The sequence below is a fragment of the Neoarius graeffei genome, chromosome 28, assembly GCF_027579695.1.
Source record: "Neoarius graeffei isolate fNeoGra1 chromosome 28, fNeoGra1.pri, whole genome shotgun sequence".
In the NCBI taxonomy this organism is placed as follows: domain Eukaryota; kingdom Metazoa; phylum Chordata; class Actinopteri; order Siluriformes; family Ariidae; genus Neoarius; species Neoarius graeffei.
Window position 1 is genome coordinate 10,227,053 of NC_083596.1, and position 16,505 is coordinate 10,243,557.

A 16,505-nucleotide genomic window follows, 5' to 3' on the forward strand; every position below is an offset into this window, starting at 1 on the left:
CTTGCAGCTGTAATTGCAGCAAAAGGGGGCTCTACAAAGTATTGACTTTGGGGGGTGAATACCTATGCACACTCCAGATTTCTGTTTTTTCATCTTAATTATTGTTTGTGTCACAATAAAAAAAAAATAAAAAAAAAACAGTTTGCACCTTTAAAGTGATAGGCATGTTGTGTAACTCAAATGGCGCTAACCCTCCAAAAATCCATTTTAATTCCAGCTTGTAATGCAACAAAACAGGACAAACACCAAGGGGGATGAATACTTTTGCAAGACACTGCATTTTTTCCTTTTGTTCACAAAACATGAGTCATCACTGTGTGTTCATGATAACATCAGTGGGGAAACGATCACTGATTCATTGTTAAATTTGTTTTTATTATTAATGTCTTTCTTTAAGGTCATTTAAAGACAGTGGCGGCTGGTAGTCTTTCAAACAGGGGAGGCTGGTCGGTTACGATATTTCCAGATTTTAAAAGAAAAAAGAAAAAACACATCAATTTTGCCCATACTCTTGCCTCTGATCTGGCTGATTGCTGGCAGCATCACAAACTGAAATAACAGGTTCTTTTGGCCCATTAGCCTACTGTCCAATATACATGATGGTGGTGTTGGGGGGGTGGTGGTTATATTTTAACATTTTATATTTTAAAATTGTGGCATGTTGTTTAAAAATTGATCATTATTGAAAGCAGCTCTTTGTCAGGAACCTCAGCAATAGAGCTGGGTGCCACACATTTCATTCAATGACACTTTCCCTATATTTTACTTAATTTGACTGAGAAATGTTTTATTGACAATGTTAATAACCCTTCACTTTTAATCCAGGTCTGTGGTGTGAAATGTTCTCGGCTGTGTTTTTGTTTTTAAAAATGTTTTCCAAATTGTAGCTGTGTTTAATTCATATCCAGAAAAATATATATTCCAATATAATATACTCAGCATAAACATTTTAAATAGATTCTATATTTTTGGTCCATCCATGACATATTACTAAAGTAGCCTATTTACTGTTGTTGATGTGGGTCACTTGCTGTTAGCCAATTCACTTTCTCGTACCAGGAGAGCTGAAAGGAACGAGTATTATTCCCTACCTTTTTCACCAAGTCACTTTGAGGCGTTGGTCTCTTTAATTTTATTTTTTTCCTCAAAAGGAAGACTGGCAAATGGCTTCGCCAAAATTAAATCAGCAATGCTTGGCCTCCGTGCGCAGCTTTCTTGCTAGCTGACTAGCCCCCTCAAGTTCAAGTTCAGTCACTCAAATAAACGACATTTCTGGAACTAAGATAGCAAACTTAACAACACTATATTTACACTTTATTTACAGTGAAAATATATACAAACTAAAAAAGCTGGTAGAAACCGTATGTAATGAATGAAATCGAAATGTAAGCTGATCTCTTACAATACACCACAGCACTTGCGAATCCGCATGGGACTGAACTGAAATTCACCACTGCCTGTCTATACTGTAGTTGAAACGAGCTGTCAATCAAAGAAAATATCCGGCCGCTTTTACCAATCACCAGTCTCCTCGCAGAAAGCTTTGCCATATCCCGCCCATGTGAGGCTGGGAGTCCATGGGTGGACATTTTCGCAGTATTTGTCCAATAACCGTCTTGCATTTTGAGATTGAAAAGCGCATCGCTCCCAAATGCCATTGAAGTCCACTGAGGCTGGGAGTCCGTGGGACTCCGTGGGCGGGCGTTTTCGCAGTATTTGTCCAATAATCGTCTTGCATTTTGAGATTGAAAAGCGCATAGCTAATAAATGCCATTGAAGCCCACTGAGGCTGGGCTGCATCGCGCTGTTACGAGGGGGAAAAACTCACACACACATTAAAGTTATAACGGAATGATTTCACACTGTAGTTGGGTTGAGCACATATATTTCTATGATTCTGGATCTGAAATAGCAATGTTATAAGGTCGGCTATAACATAAGCCTAGCGCAATTCATCCTACACGATGTTCGTCATTTTTAGAGGAGGCTGAGCCTCCCTCGTTGTCTTAGAGCAATCGCCCGTGTTTAAAGATTATTTTAAAGGTACTGACTGCAACGTCATCTGAAATTTTCAATTTTTTTTTTTTTTTTTATTGTGCATGGCATTTTCCTGCGTCCCGCAAGAACAATAACATGTGGGCGAGATGTGATCATTTTGATGTCCCGAGAGTCGCTTTTCTCCATTTTGGGACTGTTTTCCTCCCTCTTGAGGTAAACAGTATGGCCCTACAGAAACAGGAAACAGCCGAACGCGAAAAGCTTTAACTAATTAGTATAACTATGGAACTGCGACACACCAAGATGGCGACGCATGGAAAACATCGTGACTCTGCATCGACCTCGGAGAGTTTTGAGTCGCAGGGATGTAATTTGTGGTTGACGTTCACGAATAGATCTGTGAAACAAAAAACAAATATATCTTTTCTCTGTTACTGCTTTTGTGTTATTTTTTCTTTCTCTGTAAGATCAAAACATTAGGTGTATAACTCCATACTCGCTACTGTGGAGTCGAGCCTATGCATTCAAAGGCTAAGATAGCTAAGCGCTAGCTAGAATTATTTAGTTATCGGTCCAGAAAAATGACATGCCATCTAACCCTGTTCTATCTCACAGTTTTTCTTTTCTGCTGGCTTTTAGCTGGCGGGAGGGAAAGTGGAGTCCACCATGTTTGCCCACGCTGACTTGTTTTGGTTAAAAGTAGGTCAAACACACCCCACAGTAGTCACGTGATATTGTTGCTCACTTGCTTCGGCAATCTCTGGAATCGTAAAATGTGGGAAGCTTTTTACCTTTGCAAAACATTTACACACAGGGTACACAGTGTGTGCAGCAGTGAAACATCTCGAAACTCCAACAGCGATAGAAATCGAAGATTTTGTCCAGAATTCAACTTTGCAGTCAGAACATTTAAACTTAACTGTTTTCTGTACTTTGCATGTAAGTGCTACAAAATGAATTTATTTGATTTAGGATTAGTCTGTTTCACTAGGACGCTTGATTCCAACAACTTGATTAAATCATGACAAATAGCTAGCGAGGTTGTAGACAACTTTAAAGCTAGCCCGCCTTTCAGATTTTTCAAGTGTAGGTCATGAAAAGAATTTTCCCCGACACCCAATCATTTTTTTAGTGGACCAAAAGCTACTGAATTCAAATCACAGACTTCCAATTTTATTTTATTTTTTCCCTAAAAGAACAATTAATTAATTTAGGGCCCCGCGCCCCTAAATTATCCGCTATTTTTTCCTGCTTCACCATGACCTAATTCAAGGCACTACGTCATGCATCACTTGGTGGGTTTTCCCCGTTCACGCAAGGCATTGTGGGATACAAATTTGAAACCGAGAGAAAAATGGAGGACGAGTGTGCGAATGAAACGTGAAAGACCGGCCTACAGTAACGGAAAGCGAGAAGAAAAGATGTTATGTTGTGAAGGAAAGGAAACGCAGGACCAAACTAATAAATTTCGGCGGTCAGCGAGCACCTCGGTGTGATCAGCTGTTTGTTTAGCGACAGAATGATGGAACTGTCAGTGCACACTCAAAGGGGAACCTGTAGATGGCAGTAATGCAACACTGTGGATGCCAGCTGCCATAAAACCCAAAAGAAAAAGAAGAAGAAGGTAAACCTGCACATGCACACATGGACTTCCTCTGTCTGCTTGACTGCACGAAGCGAGCGATTTCATGCACATTATTTGCTTTAATCCCCTCAAATTAAATAACTTCCCAGCCACAGAATGGCCTGATATTTTGTCAGATATTACAGAAATAAACATATATCACAATGACCACATTTCAGAGGGACCTAAATGTCACCGATTTTATGAAATCAAAGCTAGACTTAAGCTTTAAAGCTAGACGGCCTTTCAATTTCATAAAATTGGTGAAATTTAGTTCCCTCTGAAATGTGGTCATTGTGATATATGTTTATTTCTGTAATATCTCACAAAATATCAGGCCATTCTGTGGCTGGGAAGTTATTTAATTTGAGGGGATTAAAGCAAATAATGTGCAAGAAATCGCTCACTTTGCGCACTCAAGCAGACAGAGGAAGTCCATGTGTGCATGCACAGGTTTACCTTCTTCTTTTTTGGGGTTTTACGGCAGCTGGCATCCACAGTGTTGCATTACTGCCATCTACAGGTTTCCCTTTGAGCGTGCACTGACAGTTCCATCATTCTGTCGCTAAACAAACAGCTGATCACACCGAGGTGCTCGCTGAGCACCGATATTTATTAGTTTGGCCCTGCGTTTCCTTTCCTTCATATATAACATAACATCTTTTCTTCTCGCTTTCCGTTACTGTCGTCGGTCTTTCACATTTCATTCGCACACTCGTCCTCCGTTTTTCCTCTCCTGTTTCAAATTTGTATCCCACAATGCCTTGCACGAATGGGGAAAGCCCACCACGTGCTGCATGACGTAGTATCTTGAATTGGGTCATGGTGAAGCAGGAAAAAATAGTGGAGAATTTAGGGCCATGTGGCCCTAAATTCATTAATTGTTCTATTTAAAATAAAAACTAATAAAATTGGAAGTCTGTGATTCGAATTCAGTCGCTTTCGGTCCACTAAACAAAAATAATTGGGTGTCGGGGAAAATTCTTTTTATGACCTACACTTAAAAAATCTGAAAGGCGGTCTAGCTTTAAGCAGGCTGACTGCATTTACCCCTCGGCTTGTTAGAAAGAAAGCACACTAAATAAATAAATAAGCAAACATTTCCAAAGCAGTCTAAAACAGAACAGATATTTCCAATGTTAAAAGTACATTATTTGCAGAAAATTTTAATTTGTCAATTTTTTAAGCCACAGTGAAATCTGATGGGTTTCCCCAGACCACCACACGTTTGTGCCTCATTGAAATTGACTGAAACTTACTCAGAAAGTTCCAGAATGAATGTCTTAAATAATAATCACACCAAAGCAAAATGTGTCACCCTATAAAAGCATCTAATACAATCCATCCATATCTACTGAAATATTTTGATATGAATACAGTGGACAGTGAGAGATAACAGGGAGCCTCATTACTATCCCCACTGTTGTCTCCCAGCATGGGCCACGGATCACATCAGCAGGGTCAAGAGGGGGCGGTGTGCCTGTCCCGTTCGGGTTATTGGCACTGTAGTTGGCATAATATTCCTTCATGAACCACACGCTGGCATTTTTTATGGATTGTTCCTCCACCAGCTTAGAGAAAAACAAGCACACCCAATACATTACATTAGTCCTCTTTAGACTGAGATGCAATAATGGTCTTACACATCAGCGATTTCATATCAAGAGCAACAACAATGTCAGCATCATGATTATACCTTTTGATTGACCTCATCGAACAGAGCCAGCAGGAAGGTATACAGGTTACCCAAGAAAAGAGCGAAGATGCGTCCGAGTTGCCACTTGAGGGCGATGCGGGGGTGGTATTCCTCCAGCTCGGCGATAGTCTCAAACAGCATAGGGCCCACCAGTCCAAGTAGTGACATTATGATCTCCAACTGAATAAAGTCCACCAACATTTTACCTCAATTTACACCATGTTTAGCTTTATTGCAAATGTGTATTTTTTGCGAATGTATACCAGATTTTCATACCAGATGCTCAGATTATGGATTTTGACTTATACCTGCTGCATTAAACTACCAAGCCTCTGTATGCAGGAAATACAAACCAAAGTGAAATTGGACCAAGGGAACTTCCTGTAAATCTGACATGAAATCATGTGCACGCAACCCAAAATGCTCCATTTTCCAGATGCTCACTACAGATGATACAGAACTGTGTGACTCCATCAGGAGATAATCTCGACTGTAGATTATTGGCAAATTTCCCAGCAACAGACCACAAAATGCTGCTCGTATCAGGCAAACACGTGGTGAGCTATTAGCGCCGCCAAGCGAATGTTGTGCGAAAACTGCGCTCGCATGATCGACGCATTTTCACTACATATCAAAATGTCATTCGCTGATTTTTCATGGCAGAAGGAAGAGCTATACATGTCTCAGTCGTGGATGATGTTAAAAGTGTTAAATGTATCCCGCAGGGGTGCTACTGAGGTGATTATTCATTGATAGTTACTGGATCAGCTAGCAAAAACGGTGCAAAATATCGTACACTTTTCAACACCGTTTCTAGGCGTTCTGTAAACAGAGCATCTGGTACAAAAATCCTGTGGGGCGACACATATGAAGCTTTCCTCATCATATTTTCTATCTTTTGTTTTCAACAAAAGCTCAATCTTGCAAGGCAACATTGTTAGCTATTTATATTAAAATCAAACAAACAAAATGCAAAAATGGACTAAAAGGCAGCTTTGAAAATTTCTTTTGATTGCTTTCTTTTGATTGTGAAAACACACAAAAAAAGTTTTGCAAGGGATTTTTTCTACATTTACCTCCAAGATACACTGCCTGACAATAAAAAAAGTCACCATTTGGATTTAATAAATAAATACTTAAGAGACTTTGATTGGACAATTACTGCAGTGATTAATGCGTTTCAGCGGCAACAATTCTTTTAACACTAACTGATGCACTGAGTAGCTTCCCATTTCTAAAACAAACATGTTGGAAGATGTATCCTGTGGTCACAGAAAAGATGTTACTGTGTTTCAGGTCAAATTACTGGCCTACATTAAGCAAAGAAAACAACGAAGGACATTTCTGAAATGCCTCGACTATGATTGAGTTAAAAACTGTACAACACATTATTAAAACCTGGAAGGATAATGAGGAACCGTCAACTTCGCGGAAGAAACGTGGTCAGAAAAAAATCTTGACTGACTATGATCAGAGATCACTTAAACACTTGAAGTTGAATCGTAAAAAATCTACAACAGAACTCACGGCTATGTTTAATAGTGAAAGTAAGATCATTTCTGGGCAGCACGGTGGTGTAGCGGTTAGCACTGTCGCCTCACAGCAAGAAGATCCTGGGTTCGAGCCCAGCAGCCAGCGAGGGCCTTTCTGTGTGGAGTTTGCATGCTCTCCCCGTGTCCGCGTGGGTTTCCTCCGGGTGCTCCGGTTTCCCCCAGTCTAAAGGCATGCAGGTTAAGCTAATTGGTGGCCTTAAATTGACCGTAGGTGTGAATGGTTGAGTATGGTGGGGTTTACATTAGACCGTATCAGCGGCTCATCAGATTAACGTTTTTAAAAACGATTAGCGTGCACACAGCAACGCCAATACACGATTCGCGTGCACACAGCAACGCCAATACACGGATACGGTAATCACATGACTAATTAGACGGCACGTAAGTTGAAATGTGTGTAATGTGTAAATTTCTCCTCAGCGGCTCGGCTCCGCAGGCATCCTGCGCTCCAAATCACTCCGCCCTGAACAGCGAGTGCCCTCTGGAGGGTGCGCACTCCGGCCCTGCGCATCTCACAGATCGCGCGAGTGAAGCGCACGAGCAGTGATTCGGGACTGAGCCGCTGTGTGTGTGATCCCAGTGCATATCGGGCATGCGCAAGTCACTCACCACTTGCAAGTGGAAGGATGGCAAGCCTAAAGACAATCATAACTACACAATGGGCAGTATTTGCAGTATTTTCATACTTTTATACTCTTTAATGAAAGGTGATACAAGGCGGAAGTCCGCGCCGTTTTTCAGCAGTCGCGTCACATGACCAACGCCAGCAAATCAGGAAGGTGGATGTCACAGTGACGTTGTCCAATGACGACGTCAGCTAGAGCTCAGCACAGCGTATCCGCGTATCCTCAATGTTTACACAGCACCGGACCAGACACGAACTGGGTTGAATACATGGGCCCTGGTGGATTCCCGTTTCCTGGCATTTTAATGTGAACGGACAGTGCATCCGCGAAGAAAACGAGACAGATACGGTCTAATGTAAACTTGGCCTATGTGTCAGCCCTGCAATGATCTAGCCGACTTGTCCAGGGTGTACCCCACCTTTCGCCAGTAGTCAGCTGGGATAGGCTCCAGCTTGCCTGGAACCCTGTAGGACAGGATAAGCGGCTACAGATAATGGATGGATGGATTGATGGAAGATCATTTACACACACTATGTGATGAGAACTCACAGGACTGGGACTAACCAGCTGTGTGTCCATATGAAAACCACTTGTTCGTGAAACTAATTAGAAGAAAAGGCTTCAGTTTGCCAAGAAGCATAAAGCTTGGAGCAATGGAAAAAGGTCATGCGGTCTGAGGAATCCAGATTGACCCTATTCCTGAGCGATGGACGTGTCACGGTAAGAAGGGAAGCACATAAAGCGATGCACCCATCATACATAGTGCCCACTGTACAAGCCTCTGGAGGCAGTGTGATGATCTGGGGTTGATTCAGTTGGTCAGGTCGAGACTCAGCAACATTATGTGGCGATAAAATGAAGTCAGCTGACGACCTGAATGTACTGAATGACCAGGTTATCATCACATCAATGGATTTTTCCTTCCCTGATGGCACGGGAATAAAATTAGGGCTCGGATTGTGAAAGAGGTTCAGGGAGCATGAGGAATCATTTTCACACATGAATTAACCACCACAGAGTTCTGACTTTAACCCTATTGAAGGTCTTTGGGGTGTGACAGAGATGATGTTATGGAGTGGTTCAACTCTCCTGTCGTCAATACAAGATCTCGGAGAAAAATTAATGCAATTCTGGATGGAAATGTTGTGATGTTGCGTAAGGTTGTCGAAACAACACCATGGCGAATGCATGCTGTAATCAAAGCTAAAGGCAGTAAAAGGAAATATTCAAGTGTGCAACCTTTTTTTTTTTTGGCCGAATGTGTGTACGGAGCCAGTGTCTGAGCACAAAGTTACAAAAGTATGGAATATGAAATATGAAGAAAGTTGTGCTGTGTTACCTCGTTTTTCTCATACCAGCTCAGGTCATCCCTGCCAGCAAAGTCTTGTGAGCGTTTGACCACAAAGTAGATGAGATATCCGCTGCCTCCCAGGATGCAGGTAATGAGGAAGTTGGCCAGTACACGCAGGAACCTCCTGAGGTGGATGTTCTCATCCTTTTGGTTCTCCTGTTCATCCACGATGGACTCCTACAACACACAGGATAAACTTTCAACACAGAGACTCACACAATCAACACTTAAGGAAGAAACAATGTACATTTTGTTCCCAGTATCCCTGACAAAAATAAGCACGCATACACACACAAGACACAACAAACCCAAACAAGCAAAATTTATGGGGCGATAAAATGAAGTCAGCTGACGACCTGAATGTACTAAATGACCAGGTTTTCTTCCCTGATGGCACGGGCATCAGGGAAGCACACAACAAACACAAACAAGCACACAAACACCCTCAGATCTTATGCACACCTTAAAGCTTGTGGTGATGGAGGCGAACTTGTTGTCGGCTGTCTCTGCGTTGCCGATGAGGTAGTCCCAGCTTGTGAACATCTTCCAGGCAAAGGTGAACTCGTTGTCCTCGCTATCCCCACCCCCTACATCTGCGTTTTTAGCCATCCTAACGGCGAGAGTGGACTGCGTTCATAAAAGTAGGAATCCACTCTGGCTGGCAGGATAACAGAAGCGCATTCTTCTGTTTTGACACATGGCGCAAGCAACCGGTTCGAACCGCGGCAAGTAAATGATAAGTCTAATCCTAAAGAACTAAAGGCTCTATTTTCATGCAGACGCAGGCAGAATTTCTTGGTTTAAAGCCTCTGTGTTGCTATTTTAATTGGGTGAGAGTCTTCTTTTTTTTTCTCCTGATTTCATTTTAAGGGCAGAAAATTCTGGTCCCATTAATCCAGTTTTCTGGATGTACATTATTACGTCAACTCACTCCAGTGAAAATTAGCATGTTATCCAATTAAAAACTAAATACTGTCTGGAAATGTTTTTATTGGTAACTAAATGTGTTCTAAACATGTAGCGGGCTGGGAAACCCATTCACATGGTGAAATTTTGAGACCACAAAGCAGCTTTGGGACCACAAGGTTGCCGGTTTGATTCCCTGGACCAGCAGGAATGGCTGAAGTGCCCTTGAGCAAGGCACCTAACCCCCAACTGCTCCCAGGGCTGCTCTAGGTATGTTGTACATTGCTCTGGATAAGAGTGTCTGCTAAATGCCATTAATGTAATGTAATGTAATACAGCATATTGCATAAATACACATTTCCTGGAATTGAAATGTCCTTAATTGGGTTTTACCATTAATTCCCCCCAATCCATTTTTCTCCCCAATTTTTGTTATCTGCCAACCGCCAACCCCCCTCCCAACCAGCTCTCCCCAGTATACGTGAGTGAAGGCCAACATGTGCTTTCTCTGAAACACATCTGTGGCAGCGGGGGCGTGGTCAAGCGCCGGTCTGTGACAGGAGGGCGGAGTCAGGGAAGGTAAGTGGCAGAATCACGACACCTGAGAACAATTAACCTGTGTTTGTGTGTGTCTTCCCAGTGACCGCGCCCTATTTAAGGAGGGAGAGTGAGAGCAGAGGGGCTGATCTCCGGACTAGATGCTGGCTGTGTGTGTGTCTGTGTCTAGGCAATATAACGTTGTTCACTGAAAAGTGTGGCAATAAAGCCGTCTTGCAAACCTGATCTCTGTCCTGCCGTCCTCAGTGCTCCACCCACACGTAGGGAGTTTTACAGTGGTGCTGAAACCCAGGACGTGGAGCACCAAATCAGCAGCCCCATGGAATCCTCCCCATTCGCCGATCTGGTCCACGCCCTTGCCACGGCTCAGCAAAGCCAGCACCAGGCACTCGTCACGCTCCGAAAGGAGCAGGAGCAGCGCTTCGAAGCCCTGGTGCTGGCCCAGCAGGAAGACCGCGAGGCGTTCCGGCATCTCCTCGCGTCGGCGGGGTCCACCAGCGCTCCGGCCGCGGGCCCGTCTCCCCTCATCGTCACCAAGATGGGCCCGCAGGACGACCCCGAGGCGTTCATCACGTTGTTCGAACAGGTCGCCGAAGCCTCGGGGTGGCCGATGGAGCAGCGCGCGGCGCGCCTCCTCCCCCTGCTCACGGGAGAGGCACAGCTGGCCGCGCTACAGCTCCCCGCCGACCGCCGGCTGGCCTACGCGGACCTCCGCCGGGCCGTCCTCCAGTGCGTGGGGCGCACCCCAGAGCAACAGCGCCAGCGCTTCCGCGCGCTGCGACTGGAGGAAGTTGGCCAGCCGTTCGCGTTCGGCCAGCAGCTCCGGGACGCCTGCTGGCGGTGGCTGAGGGCCAACAATCGCGACGCCGAGGGAATCGTCGACCAGGTGGTACTGGAACAGTTCATCGCCCGCTTACCAGACGGAACCGCGGAGTGGGTCCAGTGCCACCGCCTGGCGTCGCTGGATCAGGCAGTCGAGCTGGCGGAGGATCATCTGGCGGCTGTCCCGGCGGCAGGACAGCAGATGGCATCGTCTCTTCTCTCCTCTTCTCTCTCTCTCCCTCTCCTCCTGTGTCCCGTCCTCGCCCCATTCCCCCACCGCGGAGGCGGGGGCCGGCTCCACCCCAGCCGGCCCGCCGCACCCGCGGTACCCTCCCGTTTCTCCCTTCTGTGTCTGTCTCTCCCCCACCTCAGGTGAGTGAGCCCCACATCACCGGTGCAGAGGGAAAGCCCGGGCCGGTTTGCTGGCACTGCGGGGAGCCGGGCCACCTTCATCAGCAGTGCACAGCAATGGAAGTGGGCGCGGTGGTTCGGATCCCCGACGCGCCAGAGGCCGCCCTCGATCGGGCCGGAGCGTATCGCATACCGGTGAGTATCCAAGGGGCTACATATCAGGCGTTGGTGGATTCTGGTTGTAATCAGACCTCAATTCGCCAAAGCCTGGTTCAAAACGAGGCATTGGGGGGAGCACAAGGGGTGAAGGTGTTATGTGTGCACGGGGATGTTCACAGCTACCCTGTGGTGTCGGTCCACATTATTTTCAGAGGGGAAAAATTTATAGTGAAGGCGGCGGTTAATCCTCGCCTTACCCACTCGTTAATTTTGGGGACTGATTGGCCGGGATTTCGGGGTTTAATGACACGCCTAGTAGAGAGTGGGTCCTGCCATTTGACAGGGGGAGGTCCCGGTGTCGCTTTGGCGGGAGCAGCTGTCACAGAGCCGTCTACGTCATCTCCGCATCAGAGTGAGGAGCCGCCGGCTCCTCCTCTCTCTGTTGGGGAATCCCTCGCGGATTTCCCATTAGAGCAGTCGCGAGACGAGACTCTGCGGCATGCGTTTGACCAAGTGAGAGTAATCGATGGTCAAACGCTCCCGCCGAACGCCACCCCGTCCTTCCCCTACTTCGCGATTATGAAGGATAGATTATACCGAGTGACGCAGGACACTCAAACTAAAGAGCGAGTCACGCAGCTTTTAATTCCGAAAAGCCGCCGGGAATTGGTATTCCAGGCAGCTCATTTTAATCCCATGGCTGGACACTTGGGGCAGGATAAAACACTAGCCCGAATAATGGCCCGATTCTATTGGCCGGGGATTCGCGGCGATGTCCGTAGGTGGTGTACGGCATGCCGCGAATGCCAGTTAGTAAACCCAGCGGCCATTCCAAAAGCGCCTTTGCGCCCTCTACCGTTAATCGAGACCCCGTTTGAGAGAATTGGGATGGATCTCGTTGGGCCATTAGATCGGTCAGCACGAGGGTACCGCTTTATATTAGTTCTGGTGGACTATGCAACGCGATACCCGGAAGCCGTGCCTCTGCGCAATATCTCAGCACGCAGTATTGCAGAGGCACTCTTCCGCGTCATCTCCCGAGTTGGAATCCCGAAAGAGATTCTGACTGATCAAGGCACTACGTTTATGTCAAGAACACTGCGCGAACTGTATGGGTTATTGGGGATTAAGCCGATCCGCACCAGCGTGTATCACCCACAAATGGACGGTTTGGTAGAACGATTCAACCGCACCCTCAAAAATATTATTAAAAAATTCGTAAGTGAGGATGCGCGTAATTGGGATAAGTGGCTCGAACCCTTGCTGTTCTCAGTGCGAGAGGTCCCCCAAGCCTCCACGGGGTTCTCCCCGTTCGAATTATTATATGGGCGTAAGCCGCGCGGCATCCTGGACGTGCTGCAGGAAAATTGGGAGGAGGGACCTTCACAAAGTAAGAATGAAATTCAGTACGTTATGGACCTGCGCGCAAAACTCCACACGCTCACCCACCTAACCCAGGAGAATTTGCGGCAGGCCCAGGAACGGCAAGCCCGCCTGTACAACAAGGGTACGCGCCTTAGAGTTCACTCCGGGAGATAAGGTACTCGTACTGTTGCCCACGTCGAGCTCCAAATTGATCGCCAAGTGGCAAGGACCCTTTGAGGTCACACGGCGAGTCGGGGATGTCGACTATGAGGTGAGGCGAACGGACAGGGGTGGGGCGCTACAGATTTACCACCTCAATCTGCTTAAACTCTGGAACGAGGAGGTCCCCGTGGCGTTGGTGTCGGTAGTTCTGGAGAAGGCGGAGCTGGGGCCGGAGGTTCAAAAAGGAACATTGGCATCACGTACCTCTCCGGTCCCCTGTGGAGACCACCTCTCCCCGACCCAACTCACGGAGGTCGCCCAGTTGCAGACCGAGTTTTCGGATGTGTTCTCGCCCCTGCCCGGTCGCACTAACCTCATAGAGCACCACATAGAGACACCCCCGGGGGTGGTAGTGCGTAGCCGCCCTTACAGGCTACCCGAACACAAAAAAAAGGTGGTTCGGGAAGAACTTCAGACCATGCTCGAAATGGGCATCGTCGAGGAGTCCCACAGTGACTGGAGCAGCCCGGTGGTCTTGGTACCCAAGGCCGACGGGTCGGTCCGGTTCTGTGTGGACTATAGAAAAGTCAACGCGGTGTCTAAATTCGACGCGTACCCAATGCCTCGTATTGATGAGCTGCTCGATCGACTCGGCACTGCTCGATTTTATTCGACACTGGATTTGACGAAGGGATATTGGCAGATCCCCTTGACTCCACTATCCCGAGAAAAAACGGCCTTTTCCACACCGTTTGGTTTACACCAATTCGTCACCCTTCCGTTTGGGCTGTTTGGGGCACCCGCGACGTTTCAGCGGCTGATGGACAGAGTCCTCCGCCCTCACGCCACATATGCGGCAGCATATTTAGATGACATCATCATCTATAGCAATGACTGGCAGCGGCACCTCGAACATCTGAGGGCCGTCCTTAGGTCACTGAGGCGAGCGGGGCTCACAGCCAACCCAAAGAAGTGTGCGATTGGAAGTATGGTACCTGGGCTTCCACTTGGGCAACGGGCAGGTGCGTCCCCAAATTAATAAGACGGCAGCAATTGCGGCCTGCCCGAGGCCCAAGACCAAAAAGGGGGTGAGACAGTTCCTGGGGCTGGCTGGCTATTATCGTAGGTTTATACCTAATTATTCGGACGTCACCAGCCCGCTGACTGATCTCACTAAAAAGGGGGCACCAGATCCGGTCCAGTGGACGGAGCAGTGCCAGCGGGCTTTCTCAGAGGTAAAGGCTGCACTGTGTGGGGGGCCACTTCTACACTCCCCTGACTTTTCTCTCCCCTTTGTGTTGCAGACCGATGCGTCGGACAGAAGGCTGGGGGCAGTTTTGTCCCAGGAGGTGGAGGGGGAGGACCGCCCTGTCCTGTATATCAGCAGGAAGCTGTCGGTGTGTGAGGGGCGCTACAGCACCATAGAGAAAGAGTGTCTGGCCATCAAGTGGGCGGTTCTCACCCTCCGGTACTACCTACTGGGGCGCCCTTTCACCCTCTGTTCGGACCACGCGCCCCTCCAGTGGCTCCACTGCATGAAAGATGCCAACGCGCGGATCACCCGTTGGTATCTGGCGCTCCAACCCTTTAATTTCAAGGTGGTCCACAGGCCGGGGGCGCAGATGGTCGTGGCGGACTTCCTCTCCCGTCGGGGGGGGGGAGTCGGCTGCAGGCCGGACGGCCGCCCGGCCTGAGTCGGGCGGTGGGGGTATGTGGCAGCGGGGGCGTGGTCAAGCGCCGGTCTGTGACAGGAGGGCGGAGTCAGGGAAGGTAAGTGGCAGAATCACGACACCTGAGAACAATTAAACTGTGTTTGTGTGTGTCTTCCCAGTGACCGCGCCCTATTTAAGGAGGGAGAGTGAGAGCAGAGGGGCTGATCTCCGGACTAGACGCTGGCTGTGTGTGTGTCTGTGTCTAGCCAATAACATTGTTCACTGAAAAGTGTGGCAATAAAGCCGTTTTGCAAACCTGATCTCTGTCCTGCCGTCCTCAGTGCTCCACCCACACGTAGGGAGTTTTACAACATCAAACCAGCCAGCCTCATATTTTTGAACTGCTGCTCAGGCTGCATCACAGGGCAGCACAACACTCTTGGAGGAAATGGTTGGGATGATATGGTGAAAGCCGCTACGTTGAGCCACTTGGGAGCATCCATGACCAATCGATTTACACAATACAGCTAACATTTGAAGTAGCAAAACCAGAGATTAGCTACAGAACAAGAGACATTATATAAGAAAGGGGAGAGTTTTCACAAACTTTTGTCTGTTTTTCATTTTATTTACTCTCTCTGGTCTGACTTGGGTTGTTTAAAAAAAATCAACAATGAAAACAATGTTTAAAAAATGAATGGATAGAGGGAATTATGCAATTATTCTCCTACTGTCAAATTTAAAACAAATATATTTCATCTGTTCTTTACTACTACTAGGTTGGCCTCAGCCAGGCCCAGTGTCTTGATCCAAATTTGGGCATTAGTATATTAGTAGCATACTGAGTATAGGGGTTACAACTCCTCCAGCGCTGATGGATGTCCAGTAGCCACCAATGGGTTAGGGTTACAGTAGCCAGTTGACTTAACCTGCATGTCTTTGGGCTGTGGGAGGAAACCGGAGCACTCAGAGGAAACTCATACATGCACAGGTAGAACGTGCAAGCTCTACATGGAAAGGCCCCCATCAGTCACAAGGATCAAACTCAGAACCTTCTTGTTATGTGGCAAGAGTTCTAACCACTGCACCACAGTGCCACCATTCTTTGGTGTCTTTGGTGTTAACATGACTTTAACATTGGGTCTACTTGCTTTTGGGGCCTGCCTAGTCCTAAGTATGACTTTAAACTGCAACCAGTGGTGAGTCTCAGGTCCAGGAGGACTTGAGTACTGGGGAAAGTGGAGCTACCCCTTAATCACCATTGCTCCCAGGTCTGCTCTGACCCAGAGTGGTAGCACCTGCCTGGGTTCCAGCTATGGGTTAAATAGCAGAACACCAATAGGCGTTGGCAGCAGGGCGCTTTTCAGTGCAATGTGACAGATGAACCCAACAGGGTCAATGGCACACCACCAGATGGCATGCAGAAGAGCCACTCAAATGGCCAATGATGGCATCACTTGGCAAGTCAGTTGTCACTGCGGGGCAACTTCCATACCCGTCAGGTCTGTGGCACTTTTGTGCACCACTTGGCATCAGGTCTGGAGGTCCAGAGAGACAACACGTTGGGGGCACAACCATGCAAGGCACTTCACTTGGAGAGGAGAACAGTACATGAGAGTTTGCGAGGCCAGACATTCCATGGCGGCTTGGCTGGGCCATTTGTGCCCCCGCTACGGACAGCT

At 47.3% G+C, this 16,505-nt stretch overlaps 1 protein-coding gene across 1 annotated transcript in view; it reads right to left on the reverse strand.

Annotated features, from left to right (window-relative positions):
- Positions 1 to 16,505, reverse strand: part of tmc2a (transmembrane channel-like 2a) — a 53,658-nt gene that overhangs the window by 14,447 nt on the left and 22,706 nt on the right. Inside the window, exons 10-13 of the mRNA XM_060912193.1 lie at positions 9,311 to 9,458; positions 8,837 to 9,025; positions 5,319 to 5,498; positions 5,035 to 5,193 (exon numbers count right to left, since the gene is read on the reverse strand). Of these exons, the coding sequence (XP_060768176.1) occupies positions 5,035 to 5,193; positions 5,319 to 5,498; positions 8,837 to 9,025; positions 9,311 to 9,458 (676 nt within the window). The remainder of the gene's footprint in view (positions 1 to 5,034; positions 5,194 to 5,318; positions 5,499 to 8,836; positions 9,026 to 9,310; positions 9,459 to 16,505) is intronic.